The sequence below is a fragment of the Poromitra crassiceps genome (genome assembly GCF_964638095.1).
Source record: "Poromitra crassiceps genome assembly, chromosome: 18".
NCBI classification, from domain to species: Eukaryota; Metazoa; Chordata; class Actinopteri; order Beryciformes; family Melamphaidae; genus Poromitra; species Poromitra crassiceps.
In genome coordinates, this window is record NC_139636.1 from 7,132,032 (window position 1) to 7,155,509 (window position 23,478).

General features: G+C 47.4%; 1 protein-coding gene across 1 annotated transcript in view; it reads right to left on the minus strand.

Annotated features, from left to right (window-relative positions):
• Positions 1–11,272: 11,272 nt before the first annotated feature.
• LOC310792490 (ATP-binding cassette sub-family A member 2-like) overlaps positions 11,273–23,478 on the minus strand; it is a gene marked incomplete at both ends in the record, with an annotated part of 85,099 nt that continues 72,893 nt past the window's right edge. The window contains 7 exons of the mRNA XM_083654170.1: positions 11,273–11,308; positions 12,549–12,758; positions 14,879–15,016; positions 15,412–15,514; positions 15,715–15,807; positions 15,940–16,043; positions 22,901–23,035. Coding sequence (XP_083510296.1) covers positions 11,273–11,308; positions 12,549–12,758; positions 14,879–15,016; positions 15,412–15,514; positions 15,715–15,807; positions 15,940–16,043; positions 22,901–23,035 — 819 coding nt within the window. The remainder of the gene's footprint in view (positions 11,309–12,548; positions 12,759–14,878; positions 15,017–15,411; positions 15,515–15,714; positions 15,808–15,939; positions 16,044–22,900; positions 23,036–23,478) is intronic.

Sequence of the window (23,478 nt, forward strand, 5' to 3'; positions counted from 1 at the left end):
ACTGCTCACATATTCAAAACACATCGGAAATCAAATGAGCGTTGCTTCTTCTTCTGTGGTGTTTAATGGCGGTTAGCATCCAAAAAATTGTTGCTGCAGGATATCCGCTGATATCTTTTCCCCCCAAGTTGTGATTTAAGAAGCAGTGGTGTAATGTAACCAGTGTTGGGGGGTAACTCATTACAAAAGTAACATATTACATGTAATATATTACTTTTAGCAGTAACTCAGTAATATTACTTATATGATTTCAGTAATATTATACCAGTTACTTTGTCAAGTAACTCACAAAATTAAATCAAAGCACATATTTAAATAAAGATCAGTGTTGGGCAAGTTACTTTCAAAATGTAATATACCACATATTTTATACAATATATTATACATACTTTACAATATTACTTTCTGTGTAGAGTAACTCGTTACTTATTACACTTCTTTTGCATTACTTTCACCAAAACAACAGCAGCAGCAGAATGACATTGCCGCCCCCGGAACATCCCGAAAAATAATTTCAACCGCCTTGAAATCAGTGTAGCCTAAACAATCCAAAATTCTAAATTATATTATTTTCCTTTGTTATTGTCATCTATAGTGGTTATTTGCATAAAAACACACAATTTGATTAGGAAATGATTGTATCTTTTTTAAATATGTGCTTTGATTTAATCAAATGTAACTCAATTTGTAACTTGAGTTACTTGACAAAGTAACTGGTATAATATTACTGAAATCCTATAAGTAATAAGTTATATTACTGAGTTACTGCTAAAAGTAATATATTACATGTAATATGTTACTTTTGTAATGAGTTACCCCCAACACTGATAAAGATACAATCATTTCCTAATCAAACTGTCTGTTTTTATGCAAATAACCACTATAGATGACAATAACAAAGGAAATTAATTAATTAAATTATTATTATTATTATTAAATTAATTTAGGCCTATAGCCTATATTCTATTCATCCCCCCTCCCCCAATATTTTATTTACATTTTTTTTTAAATAGAAGAATAAACAAACAAGACAAACAAACAGCCTCAGACACAGGAAAAGAAGAGAGAGAGAAATACATATATCTTTGACATTTAGCATTGTACCGGGATGATACCAGCCAGCCACATAAGGTGCTTGTACAAGATATTGTGCATGGGATCAAACCAGCCGGGCGGGCCGTCCATCACCCCTAGCCTCAGTCACTAGTCACTCTTAACCACTTCCATCATGACGGTTTCATACCCACGTAAAATAAGTTGCTCATTCGTACACTACACACTGGTTATTTACCACATAAATGCAGGCAGCAATGTATGTTGTATGTTACATTGAATGCAGCATGAGCTCATCATGAACCTAACCTTTAGTTATTTGATGCAATAATTTCCTACATTAACTTGTGTTTTCGAATCTGTAAATAGATTGAAATGGCAGAGTTCCTGATCCTTTTTTTTCTTCAAAATTGTACAAGGCTTTCATATTAATGTATCACAGAGAGATGGCAAAGAGATTAAGATCAATAAGCCATCCCAAATGAAACCTATATCAAAACAACCTTTATTGCAGGAAGCACGCATGTAACAATATCAGCAAGTTCACAATAGTCTTATACAACAGTTGAAAATGACAAAAAAAATAAAGAAAAATAGTTGAATGAATATCTTGTCAAGCTTGAAGTGGTTATACGTTTTAACAGCTTTTTTGTTTGTACATTCAGATATTGTTGAAATGTTTGATATACATAGCTCTGGAAAGTGTGGTTTTGTGCTTAAAATTTTGGATCTGTGAATATAAAATTTGGTCAAAATAATAAGCAAATTAATCAAATAAAACTGCAAGTAGAGATTCCCGTCCTATGCATAAGCGGCAGTTGTGCAGCCAGTAGCATTTGTTTAAGGAATGAAGAAAGTTTAAGTGCCCTGCAGATCATAAAACCTGTACTGTTTTACTGTGTACCCACAGTAAAATGACATATCTGAGAGTTCCCTTAACTATCACAGTGGAAGGTCTATACAGAAGTGCATTGGAGTTGTCAAGCATACTGGTGAGTGGTGATAAAAGCTTCCAATAAATCCTAGATAGGTCAGAAAGACAGTGCCTTTGTATTATCAAGTTATGTCAAGGCAGTAAGGCAAGGCACCAATACCCCAGCATTTCACCCTGTGATCCTCCACCTCGACGAAGGATTCAGGAGCACCCTCTGGTGGTGATACAAGATCTGCTAAAATCATAGACTGTATAATAATAATGCTAAAAAACATTCATCATTCATTTGACAAGATATGCCAATAATACTGGCATTTGTCATCTTACCTCTAAATAATGTGGAAAAGTCATTGCATCTGTAGATGTGGATATTAACTCACTAAGAGACAGTCAGAACAGCAGAGGATTGACTGGCACATACCCTTAAAACAGCCTCAGACATAAATTATTGATTAGACACAGACTTTCCTGTCCTAAAGGAAATTCACATAAATACACATCTTCTACAATTGCACTTTCCAGCACATTAAAAAAGCAACTACGGTACATACGTACCTCATACATACATTCCTATACGTATATTTCATGCATTCATAAATTTACATTGCTTGGGACTTTGATGGGCATGGGGACAAAGGAGGGCTTGCACCTGTTGCACCATTGAGGGACCCTGATCTGCCTGCCTGATAGCATTTCAGACAGAGGTCACTATTCTTTTGATGATCTATTAACATGATGAGCAATGATTTATTTACATGTGATCAATGATTATGAATAACAGATTATGAATGTTCAATGGTTATGAAAAGTTCAAAGTCTTTGGCGATTAGACTCCATCACAACTCTGAGACGTCATGCTGACGTCACCGTGAGACGTCATGCTGACGTCATGGTGATTATGAAGGGGGTAGTGAAGCCGGGAGTAGAATAGGATATCCCCCCTGTGGAGTCTAGACCTGGTGGTGGTGAACTAAGAAGGGCTTCTGGAGATCTCTGACCTGGAGGAGAATGGGGCGGAGGAGGGTTACTTGCAGCAGCACTGAAATGACAGCAGATCAGAGTATGAGAAGGGAACAGTTTTAAAAGGTTGCCGCTAAAGCTGCGATTGGCTGAATGGGAAGGATGTGGCCAGCTGTGATTGGATCAGCAAAACCTCCTATAGATACATGACACCTGAAGGAGAGAGGGAAATGAGTAGCCTAAGTGAGAAACATTAAGGTGACTTCCTGAAACAAAGGCAAAGGGGAGCTGCCGTTTACAAAGTACATGTGTCAAATCTCCCTCTTGAAGAAAAGCGGGTTAGACTCAATCCAACTTCCAGTAATGACACTGATTGTGCCCAATTCATTGGAGTCATTTCAGACACTCTTAAAAAAAAAGGACGTCTCTTCGAATCGCGCATGTGACAAGGTAGGTACATAACGTTATTATTGGGGTAATAGTATTTTAAGCATAAATAAAACATGCAACACATTCAAATCGTTATTAAGCTATTCATTGATTGAATCAATCTGAATATAACCATTACAATTTGTTGCATTTCTTGTAGGGCCCTGACTATAGAATCTGTTATCATGTTATTATTCTGTTTTATTTTTTCATGATCATTTTCAGCTTTAATGTGGAGTATTGATAATGAGTAGGCCTACTATCTGAAACCTGGGTTTAGGCTGTTGAGCTGAATGTGTTACACAGATTAAAAAAAGAAAAAGAAAAAATGCAACAAAAAGGCATTTGCTGCTCGTAGCTTTATTCCTGTTTACAGTCATTTACACAATGTTTTTTAGTTTTTTTTATAGGCTATATTTTCCCCCGATTTTTTTATCCCATTTTTATCCCCCATTAGTGCTAATTTTTAATTTATTTATCCTGGTTGCTGCTCCACCCTCTGCCGATCTGGGGAGAGCCGAAACTGGCTCCATGCTTTCTCCGAGACATGGGCAGTTAGCCAGACGCTTCTTTTCACCTGACAGGGGAAGCTTCACCGGTAGGGACATAGCACGTGGGAGGATCACGCTATTCCAACGAGTTCCCCTCCCTCCGAACAGGCGCCCCTAACGACCAGAGGAGGCACCACATCAGCAAGAGGATATTGCATGTTTGTGGTGTGGGGTTCCTATATGAGGGAAACCCCCAGGGGGCACGGGGAGAACATGCAAACTCCACACAGAAAGCCCCTTTTGACGACCCCACCCGGGCGGTGGGCACTCGAAGACATGCGGACGGGCACGCATTCCATCAGCGCTCACAGCGTCCCAGGTGGGAATCCAACCCAGGACCTTCTAGCTGTGAGGCGACAGCGCTTACCATTGCACCACCATGCCCCCCCCTTTTTTACACAATTTACACAATGTGTTAAGAAATTACCAATGTGGGAACTGAAAAAAAAAGGTAACGCTTAAAATGTATTTTGCGGCGGCAAAAGACGCGGTGTAAAATGTTGGGTGCACCTAAATTACGTGCTGGTGCACCTAAATTAAAAAGTAAGGTGCACCAGTGGACCCAAGGTAAAAAGTTAGTCTGGAGCCCTGTAGGCTACTACTCGCTTGTAGCCTACATAATCAATGGGAATGGGATCTACTCTATTTGTCTACTCTAATTGTTTCAATAAAATCTGTAAGATACATACTGTAGATTGTTTGTTGTTTCCACCAGTTTAATGGTAACTTATTCTTACAACTCTACACTCAATCTGGGTGAAAGTGTATGTAAAAAAGAAATGGGATAGCGGCCATATTGGTAGCCTACTTACTATGCAAAGTAGAGTGCTATAGATAGATTCCACCATAAATCTGAGTATTACAATGTGTTTTTATAAAACTCAAAGAACATAAAATGGACACCGAGTTTGCTAAAAGCATCAACAGTTATGATAAAACTCATCTTGGAAATATGCAGATTAGGGTTCCACACACATCTGCCCTAGTAAAGATAAGCATTCCAACACGTTTCTAATGGTAAAAAAAAAAAAAGATAGACACCAAAACTGTATTTCTACCTCATATATATATAAGCCCTTACTTAGCTGCTCTGTCGTCCATTACAGTGTGAAGAGACAATAAAAACACGCAGTCCTATGACAAAGTCCATTACAACGCTAGTTCACGCTACTGTAGTAAGACTGAGAGCTGAGTCTAACGCTACTGCGTCTGTGCACTGCCTAAACTATGTGAGGGAGATTTCGATATTTAAAAGGGGTGGTCACTGGAGAACAATAGGGGAGGGTGATGCTTTTTAAAATTTCAGTTTCAGTTTCAGTTTATTGTAAAAGGACACATGAATCAACATTACTGTAAATGTGCCAGTCTTAGCCAGCTCGCTAATTATCAACTGCAGTCCTTTGGCAAGATGTTATAAAGACCATAGACCTGAAACAGAAGCATTAAAAGTAAAGTACAGTATTTACAACATAATACATCAAAACAATAATAAAATATCCCATGAACTAATTAGAAGTGATCACATGTTTGATTTGTTAATAGCCAGGTCTTGAGTTCTTTTTGTAAAGGTGTGGTAGGTGGCACAGTATCTTATTTCAGTTGGTAGGGTGTTCCAAAACTGAGTGGCTCTGATGGCAAAACAGGATTGACTGAAGGAGCTGGACCTAAACGGTACAGTACAGTCTCCTCTCAGGATGGACTGAAGGAGCTGGACCTAAACGGTACAGTACAGTCTCCTCTCAGGGCAGATCTTGTGGACCTGTTGTGAGATGTTTTTTGTTTTACAAAAGCACTGAGAGGTGGGGGGGGGGGGGTCGTGCCATTTAGAATCTTAAACAGTAGGCAGGCATCAGTGTATTTTGTTAGATTTTCCCAGGTGAGGATTCTGTTCTTGTAAATTTAGTATCAGGGAGGGTACACTGTTATTCATTCGAGTCTTGAGGAGGGTCATACAAATTTGAACGGATCAAATATATATTTAGCCTATTTTATTTGATCTATTTAGGCCTATATATTTTTGCTTTTCCGAATTCAGCAACTATACCCAACAACACCCCTCCTGGCCAAACTTTTTGGTATGACCCGGTGTCGTGGGATGGGGGGGGGTTGCCTACAAGCAACACCTGTGTGGGAGAGAGGGAGAGAAACGATCAACCGGTGCGGGGGCAAGGCAGCACCCCAAATTCATTTAGGCTAAACACTGGCTATCAAAACACAACAATGTTCATGTCAGTTTTGATGCATGAACATGTCGTGTTTGTACAGTATATGCTCGTCACTCAATGTAGGGAAACAATTAAGGCTTGATGACTGAACTTCTCTTACATTTCCAAGAAAAGCAAACACCCTGGATATTATGTCAGGGGGAAACTGGAGGAGTGTAGAAATGCCTGTTGGATGGGCGGTGGATGGCAACAGTATCAAATCAATTTCATCTGCATTAAAGCGGTCTCCTCCTGTGCGTATTACACTTCTCTTCTCTATACAGCCCCCGAATCGCACGGTACAAGCGGAGAATTATGAACTTGATACTCATTACAAAAGTAACACATTACATGTAATATATTACTTTTAGCAGTAACTCAGTAATATAACTTATTACTTATAGGATTTCAGTAATATTATACCAGTTACTTTGTCAAGTAACTCAAGTTACAAATTGAGTTACATTTGATTAAATCAAAGCACATATTTCAAAAAGATACAATAATTTCCTAATCAAACTGTGTGTTTTTATGCAAATAACCACTATAGATGACAATAACAAAGGAAAATAATAACATTTAGAATTTTGGACTGTTTACACTGACTTCAAGGTGGTTGAAATTATTTTTCAGGATGTTCCGGGGCGGCAATGTCATTCTGCTGCTGCTGTTGTTTTGGTAAAAGTAATGCAAAAGTAGTGTAATAAGTAACGAGTTACTCTACACAGAGTGTAATATTGTAAAGTAACTTACAACCACAAGGCCAGCTCAGTGGCCAGCTGAGTGGCCTTGTGGTTTGAGTGTCCGGCCTGAGACTGGGAGGTTGTGAGTTCGATCCCCGGCCGAGTCATACCAAAGATTATAAAAATGGGACCCATTTGCCTCCCTGCTTGGCACTCAGCATCAAAGGGTTGGAATTGGGGGGTTAGATCACCATATGATTCCCGAGCTGCGGAGAACAAATTTCGCACACTCGAAAGTAACTAGTAATATGTAGTATATTACATTTTGAAAGTAACTTGCCCAACACTGTCGGTAACACTGTGTCAGAATACATTCACCTCAGCAACTTTGCAATAAGATAATGTAACCAGGTGAACTGCACTAGTCCACCTTAAATAGCCAATCCCCTCCTGACAAGGTCCAGGTGTGTGCCCCCAATTAAACACAGTATATAAGCTGGCAGGTGGGTAGAGAAACTAGGTCTGGCCTCTCCCTCCAACTGAGAATGGTACTCTGGCTATTTTAAAGGTTTAAAGGTGTGTGGTTTACTGACTTTGTTCCATGATTTTAGGCTGCGTCTTCCCTGACTCCTAGTGAGACTGCTGAGAGTACCAGTTGGAGCGTTGTTTGACTCTGGTCATTTAAGCCAAGGTAAAGCCAGATTGATGGGCAGTGGTCATTTAAGCCAAGGTAAAGCCAGATTGATGGGCAGTGGTCATTTAAGCCAAGGTAAAGCCAGATTGATGGGCAGTCAGCCTTTGCATGTTTTGTTGGTGATTGCAGTGTGTCATTATTGTTTCTTTTGGATCACAGTTCCCCGCCCAGAGTACCGAGTATCATTGGAGCATTTTTAACAACCATCTGCCTTGTTTTATCTTTTGACTGCGGACTGCCCTGATCTGATCTGTTCAGCTCGACTACGGGCGCAGAAAAATAGAAATCGAGGCTATCCTGGTTTTCCGGCCAATTCCGGCCTAAAAACATGAAATGGGCTGTTATATCGCCAGAATTTGGTAGTTAGATTGGTGTAATTTTTTTGTGGGTGACATTTCCAACCTATGTGCAAAGTTTAGCTGCTGCCTTATGGTTTCTGACGTGCATACACTTTTACAGAAGTATAAGAATAAACATAGCAATTAATTAATCATTAATTAATTAATGATCTGACTCACCAGCAGAAGGCGCTGTGGCTCCAAGAGGTCCCTGAGGCACCCGGAGTCCTGCTGTATCTTCAGGTCAGTCAACATGGTGTGTTCAAAGAACATCTAGCAGGGCCCCGTGTCCCCTGCCTTCCTCTGCTGTGCTGGGCTAGCAGCAAAATGCTGTGTGCTGCCTGGGAAAAACTTGGAAGATTTCCCCCACGCTGACCCATTAACCATGTGTCAACGACGATGAGACATGTACTTGGCTGCCAAATTCACAGCTGGCCAGGGACTGCAGGTGGAAACTAGCTTCCTGGCTAATTTTGGCATATTTATTGTTTTTAACATGCACTGTTTATTATGCACTGTCCGTGTGAAATAAATCAATCAATGAAAATTAGACTGCCGTCATGTTTAAGACTGCTGGAGGGACAAGCTGGTCACGTGATTCATGAATCACGTGATTCATGATTGCCTTGCCCGCACTGTTGAATTCTGACGGGAGGTGGCTACCTTTTCTCTTTGTGACAGACGTCAGTTTTTGTGATGTCTGACTAATTTCAATGATGAAGACTACCTCAGCCATTGCCGGATTCATTTATTAAGGACTGCACAACAAAGTCGGCAGAATTTGTTTAGGTTATATATATATATATACTGTAGTTATATCTTGGATCATCCCATTCATTGATATGCATGCACACCCCCTTCATCCATCTCTCACCCCTCTGCAGTCAACGTCTTGTTCAGATATCACTTATTCATGCTTCTCTCCTCGTCCAATCACAGTCTCCCACGCTCTCCCTCTCTGGCCAATAACCAATCAGCTCAAGCCACTCCATTTCCCTCGCTGGCCATTCACCTAACCGAAGTATATCAGAGCCCATGTTTTCTACTATGTCGTAACTCACCATGTGCCGTCACCCCTCAGTTGCAGATCATCGCCGAAGCAGTAGTTTCGCCCCACCTCCTCCCCTGACAACCACCAACCTGAACAGTGTTGGGGGTAACTCATTACAAAAGTAACATATTACATGTAATCCATTACTTTTATCAGTAACTCAGTAATATTACTTATATGATTTCAGTAATATTATACCAGTTACTTTGTCAAATAACTCAAGTTACATATTGAATTAAAAAATGTTTTTAAACAATACAATCATTTCCTAATAAGTGTGTTTTTATGCAAATAAGTTTAACCACTATAGATGACAATAACAAAGGAAAATAACATTTTGGATTGTTTACACTGACTTCAAGGCAGTTTAAATTATTAGTTTGGGATGGTTCCGGGGCGGGGATGTCATTCTGCTGCTGCTTAAGTAGTGTAATAAGTAACGAGTTACTCTACACAGACAGTAATATTGTAAAGTAACTTATTACTTTCAAATTAAAGTAACTAGTAATATGTAGTATATTACATTTTGAAAGTAACTTGCCCAACACTGCTCCAGAAGAATTCCCTATGGGGGGATTCTCTATCCTATCCTCCTCACGTCTCAGGAGCTTCATCATATCATGGAGTCATACGCCAAATCTTTGTTTATTGTATCATTAAAGTTTGTTTGTACCTTCTTTCTAGTCTGTCATTATTGAAGATGGGTTAGGAGTGACAACAGGACAGGTTGTCAAAATTAGTCTCCACTGAGGTTTTCGGTTCACAGTGTCATGGTCATAATGATGGTCATGGTCATATCTGACTCAAAGTTACTGTTTTAACTTTTCAATTTCATATTAGCATGAATGCAAAAAATCCCTCCAGTTTTACATTCTAGGAAAATAAAGAAATTACAACATTCAGTTTTCCTTGTTTAATGACAACCCCTTCAAGTAGGAAAAAAGTCCACGAAAAGTCCCACATAATCACCAAAATATGACCGGAATTACTAGCCGTGAAGAAGAAATGGTGAAACAATCATTTTTGACAGAAGTACGTTGACAACAAAATGTACACCTCATGAGAAAGACCAGTTGAAATCACATGCCGACGTACAGAGGCAGGAAAACATCTTATGTCTGCCTTTCGTTAATGTGGATATTTTGCACGAGGGGTACCCCAAATCCTGTACGATTTTCCTGCAAATCATAAAAACGTGTACTTCCCAAAGTGAAACCGACTGTATGAATCTGAGAGTTCCCTTAAGTATCACAGTGACGGTAGTGCGGTTATTATTGAACATCCTGTAAGAGAGCGCTGAACGTGACGAGAGCTGACTTCAGTTCTGTTATAATGTGGATTACCTTCACTGTAAAAGAAGCTGGTACACTGAGTCCAGCGGATAGAGGATCTTCTTGGCAGAATCCAGAACAATAATATGTAAAAAGCACAAAAAGAGAGCATTCTGTATAAAGAGCCATTAGAGAGATGTCAAAATGTACAGTGTCAAAATAAGTCGGCTTGATATAAGGGAGGCACCGATCCGGACAAAAAAAAAATCATGCCACGTACATTCTCTCCAAAGCGGGAAAAACCACCTCTGCGTCTGGTTTCCACCAACCTCAAAACTCGGCACTTCCCCCAGACGCGCTTTCACCTCACCGCAACCCCTCCGTTATTGCAAAACCAAATCCCACTCGTCAGTCCACAAGGCGCTTCCTTCCATATTCCAAAATAAAGCATTCTTCTTCTTGCCACAGAAAAATATACTGTATCACGACACTGACGACTTTGATTGGACTTGGACTCATCACGGCATGCTCTCAAGGCAGGTCTAGATTGGTCAAAAGGGCCGTTTCTGGTTGCAACCGGACCCCTTTAGGCAGGGAGCGCGTTTGAACAAATTGAAAAAGTGACCCCGCGGTGTCGGACACGTGATGTCGGGGACACGATATGTGAATTCATTGACATCATTGGTATCAACCTTATCAATAATAGCCGTCTATGGATATACATTCTCGAAGAAGAAAAGAAATATGGGAACATTCCGGGACAACATCTCACAAGCTGGCGGCAGCGTCTTTTTCCCCCCCCGCGCGGCGGGCCTCGGCTGGGCAGGTGGTCTCCTCTCGTCCGTCCGGATCTGGCTTTCTACCCGGGGCTTGAACCACCTCGGGGCTTGAACCACCTCGGGCCCCTTCCCGCCGGCAAGAATTTGAGGCTGAAATAGTGAACTAGTGGTCCTATAATCCACGGCACGGAGAGAGTTTTGGTCCTCTTCACGGGCTAGATGAACAGCTACATTCTCCCCCTGGCTTCACAGCTTTAGCAAATGTTTCCTTTTTCCCCTCCTCTGTGCCAGTTCCTCGTCTGTCTGCTCTTTGAGTTTTTTCAATTCAACACAGGGTGTCCGTATTGAAAGAGAGCTGCACCTGCCACACACAAGCGCGCGCGCGCACACACACACACACACACACACACACACACACACACACACACACACACACACAGCACAAATAAATATAATTTAAATAAGAATTTAACCCAATGTTGGGATATTAAATATGATGCAACCAACAATTTCAGAATGTTCATTGCAGATAAGGATATAATTACCAACATGACACAATGTATAAATTCAAGCACTTTCTATGACTGGGTTTCCATCCAAATGTATCGCAACTTTTAATCGAATTTTCAGAAAGTCGGCAAAATAAAATGCGAAACAATGCGCGTTTCCATCCACTGCTATTTTGCGAATTATAGAGCTGTCAATCACCTCGTGTTTGAGGCTGTCTGAGCTGCTGATCAGCTGCTAGACCCGATATACAGCTCTGTTAAACACATCTAACGTTATTAATTTAAAGTTTCTTGATGATCTACAAGTAGACAAAGGTACCATAACGCAATTTCTGGATTACCAGGTGCGACTCGGCAAACTAACGTTATAATCCCAACCCGATCTCCAAAAGAATTGTAAAATAGCAACGTTTGTGGACCAACCACAATTTCGGCTCCGAAATTGTAAAATGGTAATCCACGGAGCAGATAGTAGGTGAATACAATTTCATTCAATTCTAGAAGTGAGTCGCCTTAAAGTTAATATCCCAGTCTTCTTCTGTTTACCACGGCAGGTATTGTGCTGTGTATTTACCATGATTTACCGTGTGTAGCCCCATTGTGTGGAGGCTACACACGGCATGTCATGTTTTGCAGTGATCAAGGCAAACTGTTGTTTTTGAATGGAGAGACAACAGTATATCGCTTAAACTGTTTCCACCGCACGTTTCGCATTTTCTTTTTATCGATACATTCGACTTTTCCGCCTCCCTCATGCGTGAAAACTTTTTTGCGATATTTGGAGGTTTTTGCGAATTAGCAAAAGCGTTTCCACTCATTTTTTTATGCACAAATTGAAATTTTGCATCAAAACAGGTGGATGGAAACCCGACTAATGACCCAAGTCTATTTATGTCTATTTTCAAAAACTTTCAAGTCCTTGATCCCCCCCCCCCAATGCACAGTCCTTGAATTTGACGTTTACGAAGGTGTGTGAACCCTGATTATGACATATGGTAATAATACATAAGCTATCAGCTCCTTCAATCCAAAACTATCGCGATCAGTATCGTCCGTTAAAAACTCATATATGGCAGTTCCTTCTCTCCTCACCCGTTCCTCCTCGAAGCTGATGAGACCTTCGTCGTCGTCGCTCTCCAGCTCCTCCGGCTCCTCGCTGACCAGAGCGTTGAGCTCGGTGTTGGCTGGCCGAGGCTTCAGCAGGCTCAGGATGCGCTGCAGGGGCGACTGGCCGCCGCCAGGGGGCGACGGCTCCTGCTGCTCCAGGTTGTCGCTCTGCTTCTTGGCGAAGTTCACAAACACCTAGGAAGGAAAGGGGAGGGAATAGTCATGTGTACTGTGTCCTGATCCTTAAAGCCCATGGAAACAAAAGAAAAAAGTGTTTTGAGTTTGTCAGTCACACCACAGAAAGATGTGTTATTATAAACCACCCAGCCAGATTAAAAATGTCGCCAAGTACAGCAAATTAGGTTTCAAGATCATGAAAGAATAAGCAGTATTCTATTGCTCTGCAACTGGGGGTTTGCTGTGGGTCTGCTGAAGTGCCCCCAGTGCTCTGCCCACTCCCCTCCCCCCTCCAGTGCTGCACAACTTGATACATTCTGGTGCATTTTTTTTTATTCCAGGGTAGAGCCACTTCAGTGATCAGGCTTTATATCAGGGGTCTCAAACGACCGGCCCCCGGGCGAGACACGGCCCCTAAAACGATTTCATACGGCCCGCGACTTGATATCAAGTTATAATGAAAGCAGGCCCGCACCTCCGCTCGTTGTAAAACACAGAGCGCGCTCCCGAGGCGCTGCCGAATGCAGACGAGCCGCACTTCACACACCAGGGTTGCCAGATACATTTCCATAGATGTGCAGTTCCTTGGGCTGTTTTGTGTGCATTTTGGCGGTTTCTGAACTCTTTGTACTGGAAACCGTCAGCAGTATCTGGCAACACGGCTTCACACTCCAGGCCAGCGGGATCATCGCTGCATGTAAAAATCCACCTGAGTCGATTCACCCGAGTGAAAAACCAAGTGGAAAGAAAAACATGTGCGCGCTAAAATGTTGTCTTTTGTTGAGAAGTGAACATGTCGCTGTCAAAAGGGAAAAGAAAGGCTGATGACGACGAGCACAGACAGTTTCAGGAGAAGTGGGAGAGTGATTATTTTTTTCGCCGAGTTCAAAGGGAATGCCGCCTGCCTCATTTGCAAAGAGAAAATCGCCGTACTAAAAGAATATAACCTGAAGCGACATTATTCAACTAAACATGCAGAGCAGTTGCCTATGCAAAGTACCGGGGAGATGAGAGGGACAAACCTGCTGCACAGCTAAAGAAAGAGCTGTGAATACAACAACATCTCTTCCAGAAGAGAGAAAGGAGGCTGGTGCAGCAGTTGAAGCAATTAAGTTACGTGGTGGCTGGTGAGTGAGATGATCGCCAAAGCGGGGAAGCCGTTTACTGAATCGTTTCTAAAAGTCTGCATGCTGCAGGTCACAAATCTCCTTAGCCTTTCAGCCAACACAGTGGCAGAGCGGATTACTGAGCTGTCAAGTGACATTTATGATCAGTTCTAATTCTAACTGGAGTTCCAAGGGACAGTTGAAAATTAACACTGGCTCATTTAGTAATGTGCATTGTCCCTAAAAAAAAAAAAGTCCCTCAAATAAACAAATAAATTGTTAATGTTGAGAATTCGAACGGTTGCATTTTTCTCTTTTTCTTTAATACATGAAGTGGCCCCCTTGTGACAAGACTGGACACTCAGCGGCCCCCAGGTAATTTGAGTTTGAGACCCCTGCTTTATATAGTGTTAGGGGAGGGGCCATAAGTAGAGGCGCTTCAGTGATCAGCCTTTATATAGTGTTAGGGGAGGGGCCATAAGTATGACTCTATTGCATCATCACAGAAATAGTGAAAAAATTAAAAACAGTCTTAACTCCACAATTCAGTACTAGATGGTACTAATCAACTAATTTCTAACGCGTGTTTAGAAACAAATCTCTGAATTTGGTTTCCAGGGACTTTAATAGTCTTGAGGTATTTCAGTTTTAAATCATTTTTTCGATGAGAACCAAGCAAGATAAACTACAATTATGTGCACCAAAGCAAAAAGGGAAATCAGGTTGCTTATGAATAGTTGGTATTTGACTGTTGTTGAGCTCGAGGGTTTAATTAAAATGTCGCAGTCCTTTTCATCTTTAAACAAAAATGTAAGAAAGAAATGACTATCCACATTATGTGTAATTGATAGTTACTCAACTGTGAATCTGCATGTTCCTTGTTTGATGCATGAATAAAATACATGTGCATATGTTCTTTGTTTATGAATATGAATGGTTGGTATTTGACTGTTGTTCTTTGTTTATGAATGGTTGGTATTTGCCTGCTGTTCTTTACATGTCATTTTGCCAGTGTGCTAAATGCTGACTCACGTTGTCCAGGGTGGTCTGGCTGACGGAGCAGTCCTCGATGCCCAGCACCTCCTCCACCTGCTCCATCTTACTGAAGACCTGAGCCAGGGAGAGGTTCTCTGACTTCAGCTGGTACTGAACCTTGGTGTGGTGGCGCTCCTGGAAGACAGCCATCAACTATATGACTTAAGGGCATCTCCACAGCGGTTGCTGAGGTAGAGCAGAGTGCTACTGTACATTTCCACTTTGAACCCCAACACAAATACATTTGACCCCGTTTGGCAATGAATCCCTTCACTTATCCCTTTAATCCACCTGATGCAGCATTTGCATGTGTATCCCTCATTTGTGTGTGTATCCCTTTAAGACCGCAAACCGTCTTAAAGGGATACACACACAAATGCTGCATCAGGTATCAACGGGTTAACTTTTAAATGATATTCCGGTTCAGTAGAACATGTGCACATGGTTCCTTCTATTCATCTCTGCAGTTTAATTTGACTAGTTTGTCTTGGGCAGTGGAGCAAACGCAGGAGCTCGATGGAGTCATCTACCTTTAGTACAGCCTCAGGGAAATTTCTGTTGAAGAATCGGACCACCTCCTTGACACTGGAGCTGGTCTTGGTCCTCACCGTGATCATGTAGCCATCCCCAAACCTGAAAGACACCATTTGATTCAACGTAAGTCGAGTGCATAACCTCTACTGCTGAAAACCTGTGACTTCTCTCCAATTGGCCAGGGTTCAGCCGCAGCGCAATTTCACAACCTGTGATTTACTGTAAAGGATCGTGCGGCCATCTTGGCCTAGGCCTGGACAGGAGACCTGGCCAAAATGTTGACCTTTAACCTTTCTGACCTGTTCTTGAGGTGCTGGATGCTGCCCAGGCATTTAAACCGGCCATTAACCATGATGCCCAGTCTGGTGCACAACGCCTCGCACTCCTCCATGCTGCAGAGCGAGACAAGAAAGAGAAACACACACCTTTTGTGTCAGATTACGCTTTAGTGGCAAAAACAGGCCACACTGAAGATCTCCCAGTGGGATGGTAAAAAGAACGTGATGAAGGAGAGGTTGTCTCGCCTGTGTGACGTCAGCACGACCGAGCGTCCAGTCTTGATGATGTCAAGGATTAAGTTCCACAGGAATCGACGAGCCTTCGGATCCATACCAGTGGTGGGTTCATCCTGGAAAACTAAGGGGTTGTCCTACAACCCAGGTTTTATGAGTGAAGCGAGGCTCCCACCTATTGCCATCTCTGCGTGGTACACGCTATCGAATGCTCTTACCTTTTATTACTTTAAAAGTGTCCTTTCCAACCATCCATTAGACCGTTGACAGGATGCAGACTGGACCCTTGGAAAATCCGGGGCGATCCTGACGGTCTCATGGTCTCCCATCCAATAGCAGGAGTAGAGGCGGGCACAAGCCCTCACGCCTGGAATTGGACCGGGAAAACACCACTCACCCGGCATTCGGCCAGAACCAGACAGACTGGCAGCAAGGCACCTGAGGTGGGAGCCTCGCTTCACTCATAAAACCTGGGTTGTAGGACAACCCCTTAGTTTTATTTCGTTGAAGCTCGGCTCCCACCTATTGCCACCTTACAACCGACCTTGCTGCAAAGGAGCACCTAAGTGCCCGACCTTGCGACTCTCGATCGAAAAATGGGCCGTCACGGCTTATAGCGCATGGGAACCCGATAAGGATTGGGGAGCAGTCAGCGAGGCAACTAGTCCGCGGAGGCAGACAGAACCGCATGAGCGAATGTCGCGCCTCCCACATCCAGACTATAAAACCTCACAAAGGTATGGTGAGTCGACCATGACGCAGCTGCGCACATATCTTCCACCGTCACACCGCGCAACAGCGCCCAGGAAGAAGCCACGCCCCGAGTAGAGTGGGCCTTAATTCCTTCCGGTGGAACCTTCCCAGCGGCAGAATAGGCCAAGTTAATGGCCTCCACTATCCAGTGCGATAGACGCTGTTTGGACAACGGCTTGCCCAGAGCCTTAGCCCCATGGCACACCAGAAGCTGGTTAGACGTACGCAAAGTACGCGTCTTGGCCACATAGGCACGGAGCGCCTGCACGGGGCAGAGCGACCTAAGTCTCCTCTCTTCCGCCGAAGAAGAGGCAGAAGGCTCAAACGCGACCAGGTCTATGGTCATGGACCTGAAGCCAGCCCCAATACACTTAGGCTGATAAGCAGGGTTCGGGCGGAGCGTGGCCCTGCGCCCATCGTTAGAGAACACCATGCACGATTGTTGCACTGACAGGGCAATCAAGTCTCCCACTCTTTTGCCGGAAGACAAAGCGAGAAGCAATGCCGTCTTCAGCGAGAGGTGTTTCAGGTCGGCAGCGTCGAGTGGTTCAAACGGAGGCCTCGAGAGGCCATCCAAGACCGTGACCAAGTCCCACTTGGGAAAGATGTTCCTTGTCTGGGGGCGAAGCTTGCGCACACCCGTCATGAAACGAGAGACCAAAGACAGGCCTCCCACTGTCTTGCCCTCGATGTCCATGTGGCAGGCCGAGATGGCGGCCACATAAACCTTAAGGGACTGCGGTGACTGGCCCGCTTCGTACAGACCCTGGAGGAAGCAGAGAATGGGCCGAACGTCGCAGGTCACCGGGTCCAGGTTCCTTTCTGCGCACCAGCGTGAGAAGGACCGCCACTTGTAGGTGTACTGAGTGCGAGTCGAGGTGGCTCTAGCACTCTGTATGGTTTGCACGACGTTCGCAGGCAGGCCCTGGGCTAGCAACCGTTCCCGTTCAGGGACCAAGCGGCCAGCTTCCACTTGTGTGGGGATGGGTGGAGTATCTCTCCGCCCGCCTGCGACAGCAGGTCCTTCCGACGCGGCAGCAGCCACGGAGGACCTCTCGTCAGAGTGATCAGATCCGCAAACCAGACCTGCGACGGCCAGTGCGGGGCTACCAGAATGAGCTGTAGCCCTTGCTGTCTCACCCTGGCCAGCACCTGGGGAATCAGTGCGATTGGGGGGAACGCATAGAGGGCCGCCCTCGGCCAGACGTGCGCCAGCGCGTCGTGGCCCAACGGTGGATCGTCCGCGAGGATGGAAAACCACTGGGGGCAATGGTGTGCGAGCCGCGAGGCGAAGAGATCGACGCTGGCTTGCCCGAACCTGACCCAGATCTGCTCCACCACCTGTGGGTGGAGAACCCATTCTGAATTGCGCGGGTTGCCCCGCGATAGCAGGTCCGCTCCCAGGTTGAGGTGGCCCCGAATGTGTGCCGCCGACAGGGACAGCAGGTGGAGACGGGCCCACTCGTGGATGACCGTAGCCAGCTGGTTCAGAGCCAGCGACCGGACACCGCCCTGGCGGTTGATGTACGCCACTGTCGCGGTGTTGTCCGACCGTATCAGTACATGGTGGCCCATGATCTGATGTTGGAAGTGCCAAAGAGCGAGGCGAACTGCCTCCAGCTCTAGTATGTTTATGTGGCGAAGCTGTTGGGCTTGCCATCGCCCGTTTGCAGCCTGGCCTTCGAAGACCGCGCCCCAGCCCCAAAGGGAGGCGTCGGTCCGAATCACTCGCCTGAGTGGGACCGGACCCAGTCTGGCGCCCTCTGAGAGCCAACAGCGGTCCGTCCACACTTCCAAGGCTTGGCGAGCGCGGTCCGACAGCGTAAGGACGCGGGACCGATGTATCGCTGGGTCCAAGCGATGACCGAGGAACCACCTTTGGAAGGGGCGCATGTGCAGCAGCCCCAGAGGAATTGCCGCGGTCGCCGCGGCCATAAGGCCCAGTAGCACGGAGCACTGGTGAACGGAGATCGTGCGTGCGTGACGCCGAGTCTCCGCTGTCCTCCGAAGGTTGTCCAGCCTCTCCGGAGAGAGGCGGGCGCGCATTGAAAGGGAGTCTAGCTCCAGACCCAGGAAGGTTGTGACCTGTTGAGGCACAAGGGCGCTCTTGCACCAGTTTATAAGGAACCCCAAGGCCTGGAGGTGGGAAGTCAGCACCTCGGTGTGTGCGGACACCATCTCGCTCGAGCTCGCCGCTATCAGGGCGTCGTCGAGGTAGACGTAAACGCGGATCCCCATCTCTCGGAGGGGAGCCAGCGCTGTGTTGACGCAGACTGTGAAAGTCCTGGGACTTAGAGACAGGCCGAAGGGGAGTACGCAGTACTCGTAGGAGACTCCCTGAAAGGAGAACCGGAGGTACCTCCTGTGCCTTTCCACGATGGAAACGTGGAAGAAGGCGTCCTTTAGGTCGACTGACGTGAAGAAGTCCCCGGGTCTGATCGCTCTGAACAGTGTGGGGAGCGTCAACATGCGGAAGGGAAGCTTCCTGAGCAGGGGGTTTAGCCGCCTGAGGTCGAGGATGGGCCGTAAGGACCCGTCCTTCTTGGGCACCAGGAAGTACCTGTGGTAGAACCCGGACTGCCTGTCCTTGTCCGGCACGGGCCGTATCGCGCCCTTTGCCAGAAGCGAGGAGACTTCCTCGCCGAGGACAGCCATGGAGTCCGCATCCGCCAGGTCTGAGACAGGGATGCCCGTGAAAGCCGGCGGGGGGGCCGCGAACTGCAGCGCGTAGCCCTTCTCCAGCGTTCGCAGCACCCACGGTGTGGGTCTGCACAGCCTCTTCCACAGGGGGAGGCTGTTTGCCAGGGCAGGTCTGGTGCCCTGTGTCGGGGTTACCCTTGGCACATGATCCTGAGGCGCCACGGCACACGGCCCCAGCAGGACGTCCCCAGGGGGGGTGCGTCCCGGAGGCCGTGGCAGCATGGCGTGCAGCCCCGGCAGGACCAGCCCATAGGAGCTGCGTCCCGGAGGCCGCGGCGAGTCGTCGCCCGTGGTGTGCGGCCCCAGCAGGACCAGCCCGGGGGGGCTGCATCCCGGAGGCCGCAGGAGGTCGTTGCCCGGCTGGTGCGACGACAGCTGTGGGGGGGGAATAGCAGGGGGGCCTGCAGATGGTGAGGTGCCCTCCGAGCACCTCGCAGCTTTCGCTGGCAAGGGACACGTACTGAGCAAGGCTCTCTTCGGCGCTCGACAACACTGTGGGACGCCAGGTCCTGGCAGCGTGGAGGCTGCCCCTCCCCCCCCCGGGGGACCGCTAGGTACGCGCCGGGCCTCGGGGCCCGGTCGCGGTGGCCGACTTGTCAGGGTTACGGCGGGAGCCCCTGCTGCGGCGGGCACGGCTTCCTCGACCCGCGCCAGTCCAGGCTGGCTGGGGAGGTGTTGGCCCCGCGTTCCTTGGGGCATTCGAGCTGTTCCTGTCTGCGTTGGCTGGGGGACCGGACCACCCCTGGGGTTGCCTGTCCCGTGGACGGCGTGCAGGGCTGCCGCGGGTCGTCGTCGAACGACCTCGGGCAGGGGGTGGCCTCGCTGTGTGATGGGTCGCCCCGGTCTTGCGCGGCAGGACTCTGCCGACCGCCTCCGTGTCCTCACGCCGCCTCTGGGCCCTGCTGGCGAGGTCCGCCATTGAACCGAAGAGCCCGGTAGGGCAAACGGGCGCGTTGAGGAGGTCCGTCCTCTCATGGCCACGCAGGCTGGTGAGCTGCAGCCAGAGGTGACGCAAGGCGGCCACCGAAGATCCCATGACCCTCCCTGAGTCCTCCGACACACACTCCAGCATCTTGAAGACGTAGTCGGAGACCCGGCGTAGCTCAGTGAACATTTCAGGCTCGGGGGCTGCTTGGACCTGGTCTACCAGGAAGCAATGATACTTAAGCAGGAAGGCCATGGTGTTGGCCATGGAGGCCGCCTGGCCTGCCGCCAGATAGGACTTTTCCAGGAGCGAAGCAGTCTCCCTGCAGGCTGGGGAGGGGAGCAAGGGCTTCCCTTCCTTCTTCTGGCCTGGGAGCAGGTGGTCCGCCACCGCCTTCTCCAGTGGGGGGGGATGTTCATAGCCTGATTGGGCCCCTTCCACGACGCTAGACCAGCACTTAAAGCGTCGGATGGGGGCCTCAGAGGAGTAGGGTTTGGTCCAGGATCGCTGAACCCTACGCTGCACGTCGGGGCAGAAGGGCAGGCTTCCCCGTAGCGGCGTCTCAACGGCGCGGAAGTGGGAGGCGGTGAACATGTCCTTCTCGACGGTAGGGGGCGTAGGCCAGTCCCAGTCGAGGGCGGAAACAGCCCTGGCCACGACCTCCCTGAACTCCCTCTGGTAGATCTCAGAGGAGATGTCGTCAGGAGGGGGGAGCCCCCCGGGGTGAGCCCTTTCTGGGTTACCCGGGCCGGCCAGCAGCGAGGCCTCATCATCCCGTTTTGGGTGGATCTCGAGGAAGTCATCCCAGGGTCCCCCGCCTCCGGCCATCTTGGCGGAAAGGCGAGCCCATTCCGAGACACGGGAGTTAGCCGCACCTTCACCCGACCTGGGGGAGGGGGGCAGGGAACAGCGGGAACCATGTGGGGAACGCAGGTGGGGACCGCGCTGGGAACCCGTCTTGTGCTGTGAACCCGCTGGGAAACTGTGCCGGGTATACTGCTCGCACTGCCGTGATCCCGGCGGGAAGTCACGCTGGGAACCTACCTGGCAGCTGTGCTGTGAACCCGACCGAGAACCGCGTTGGGAAATTCGCGCGTCATGCCGCGGGCGCTTCGGCGGGGAGCACTGTTGGGAACCTACCTTTTTTCTTTGGTAGCTGTGCTGCGAACCCGACCGGGAACCCCGCGCATCTTGCCGTGGGCGCTTCAGCGGGCAGCGCTGCTGGGAACCCTCCTTGTGGCCATGCTGTGAACCCCAACGAGACCCACGTGGGGAGCTCACCTGGGAGCACTGCTGGGAACCCTCCTTGTGGCCGTGCTGTGAACCCAAACGAGAAGCACGTGGGGAGCTCTCCTGGGAGCTGTGCTGGGAGCCCTCCCGAGAGTTGTCAACGTGCTGCTGTCCGAGAGGCAGCGGGGTGTCGGAGGTAGCAGGCCCAGAGGTAGTCTGACTCTGGCTGGGCTCAGCTGCAGCAGCAACGCCGCCAGCGTGGCCTCTGAAGAAGTCTGCCCTGTATTTTTGAGTGCTACGAGGCATCTCAGTACAGGCGAGGCAAAACTCCGGATCTCCGAGGCAGCTATCTGCGTGGGCCTGTCCCAGGCATTCAACACACAGCGTGTGCGAGTCCTTGGCTGATAGCCACGCGCCACACTTGTCCGCACAGCGCTTCGCCTTGTTAACACTAGCCATCCTGTTAGAACACGCGGTAGTGACAGGCGAACAACGTTAACGTTAATATCCTCTTCTTTATCGCCTTGTGGGTAACACTGAAGCAAGCGAGTTAACACAAACCACTGAACGTGGCAGACCAAGCGCGCGTAGGCGGCAGGCTATTTTAGCGGGTCTTAACTCTAGCAAGCCAGTCGGCAGTGGTGCCGACTAATACCTGTAACCTAACACAAGAACGAGACTAAGCTACGAAACACGTGACGCTAGTAGCGGAGAGTTATCTCTACGTGAGGTTAGCTTAGACAGAGCAATTCAATTAGCAAGCATACAACGACACTCGGACCGGCTTGTTCTTAAAAGCCGCCACGTGAAAAAAACACTTAGCTTTGTCGCTCGCCTCCAACTTTCACCGCCCAGGCGAAGGTAACCTTCCAGACCGGAAAATCAACGACCGAGGTTCCCGTCCGCTACGCCGATGTACGGGGAGCAGTTGAAGTGAAAGTGGTCGGGCAAGCTAACGCTAATCTGGAGCAATAATTCACACGTCTGTCCTTGGCCGAATGCAGGTAAGAGTGGTGTTTTCCCGGTCCAATTCCAGGCGTGAGGGCTTGTGCCCGCCTCTACTCCTGCTATTGGATGGGAGACCATGAGACCGTCAGGATCGCCCCGGATTTTCCAAGGGTCCAGTCTGCATCCTGTCAACGGTCTAATGGATGGTTGGAAAGGACACTTTTAAAGTAATAAAAGGTAAGAGCATTCGATAGCGTGTACCACGCAGAGATGGCAATAGGTGGGAGCCGAGCTTCAACGAAATAAAACAACAGCGATGGGTCGAACAGACATTCAGCCAGGCTAGCAAAAACGAATTATCAAAATGTACACAGTAGCAGCGGACATCTTGTAAATCGTGTATTCCAAGATCCTCACCAGGAAAATGAGGGAGGGGTATCCAATCAGAGCTATGGCAGCGGAAAGTTTGCGTTTGTTCCCTCCACTGTACGTGCCGGCAGGCTTGTCTGCGTACTTGGACAACTCCAGTTTCTCTAATGCCCACTGGACCACCTGGGGAGGAGCAGAGGGTCACGTCAAGCTGGGAAAGCTGGACCAGGCAATTTTGCATGCTGGCAGCCCCGAGTGGCAGCAAGAGGTAACCGTTTGAATTGGGAGGATTTCAATACCCAGAAATCCTGTAGTAGGGTGATGTTTAGTTTAGTTTGGTTTATTAGGATCCCCATTAGCCGCAGCAGGATGCTACGGCTATTCTTCCTGGGGTCCGATCAGAATCAGAATCAGAATCAGAATCACTTTTATTGCCACAGTATGCAAGTTACATACGAGGAATTTGTCTTAGTGTCTGTATGCAGCGTAGCGGTCACATCAATATACAGAGATAAGAAGTAGGAAGATAACTAAAGACAATCGCAAAGTTGCAAGTGCAATCAAATCAAGTAAATATATACAATATGTACATGAGTGGTGAAGTGTTCTGTGGATGATAAATATCA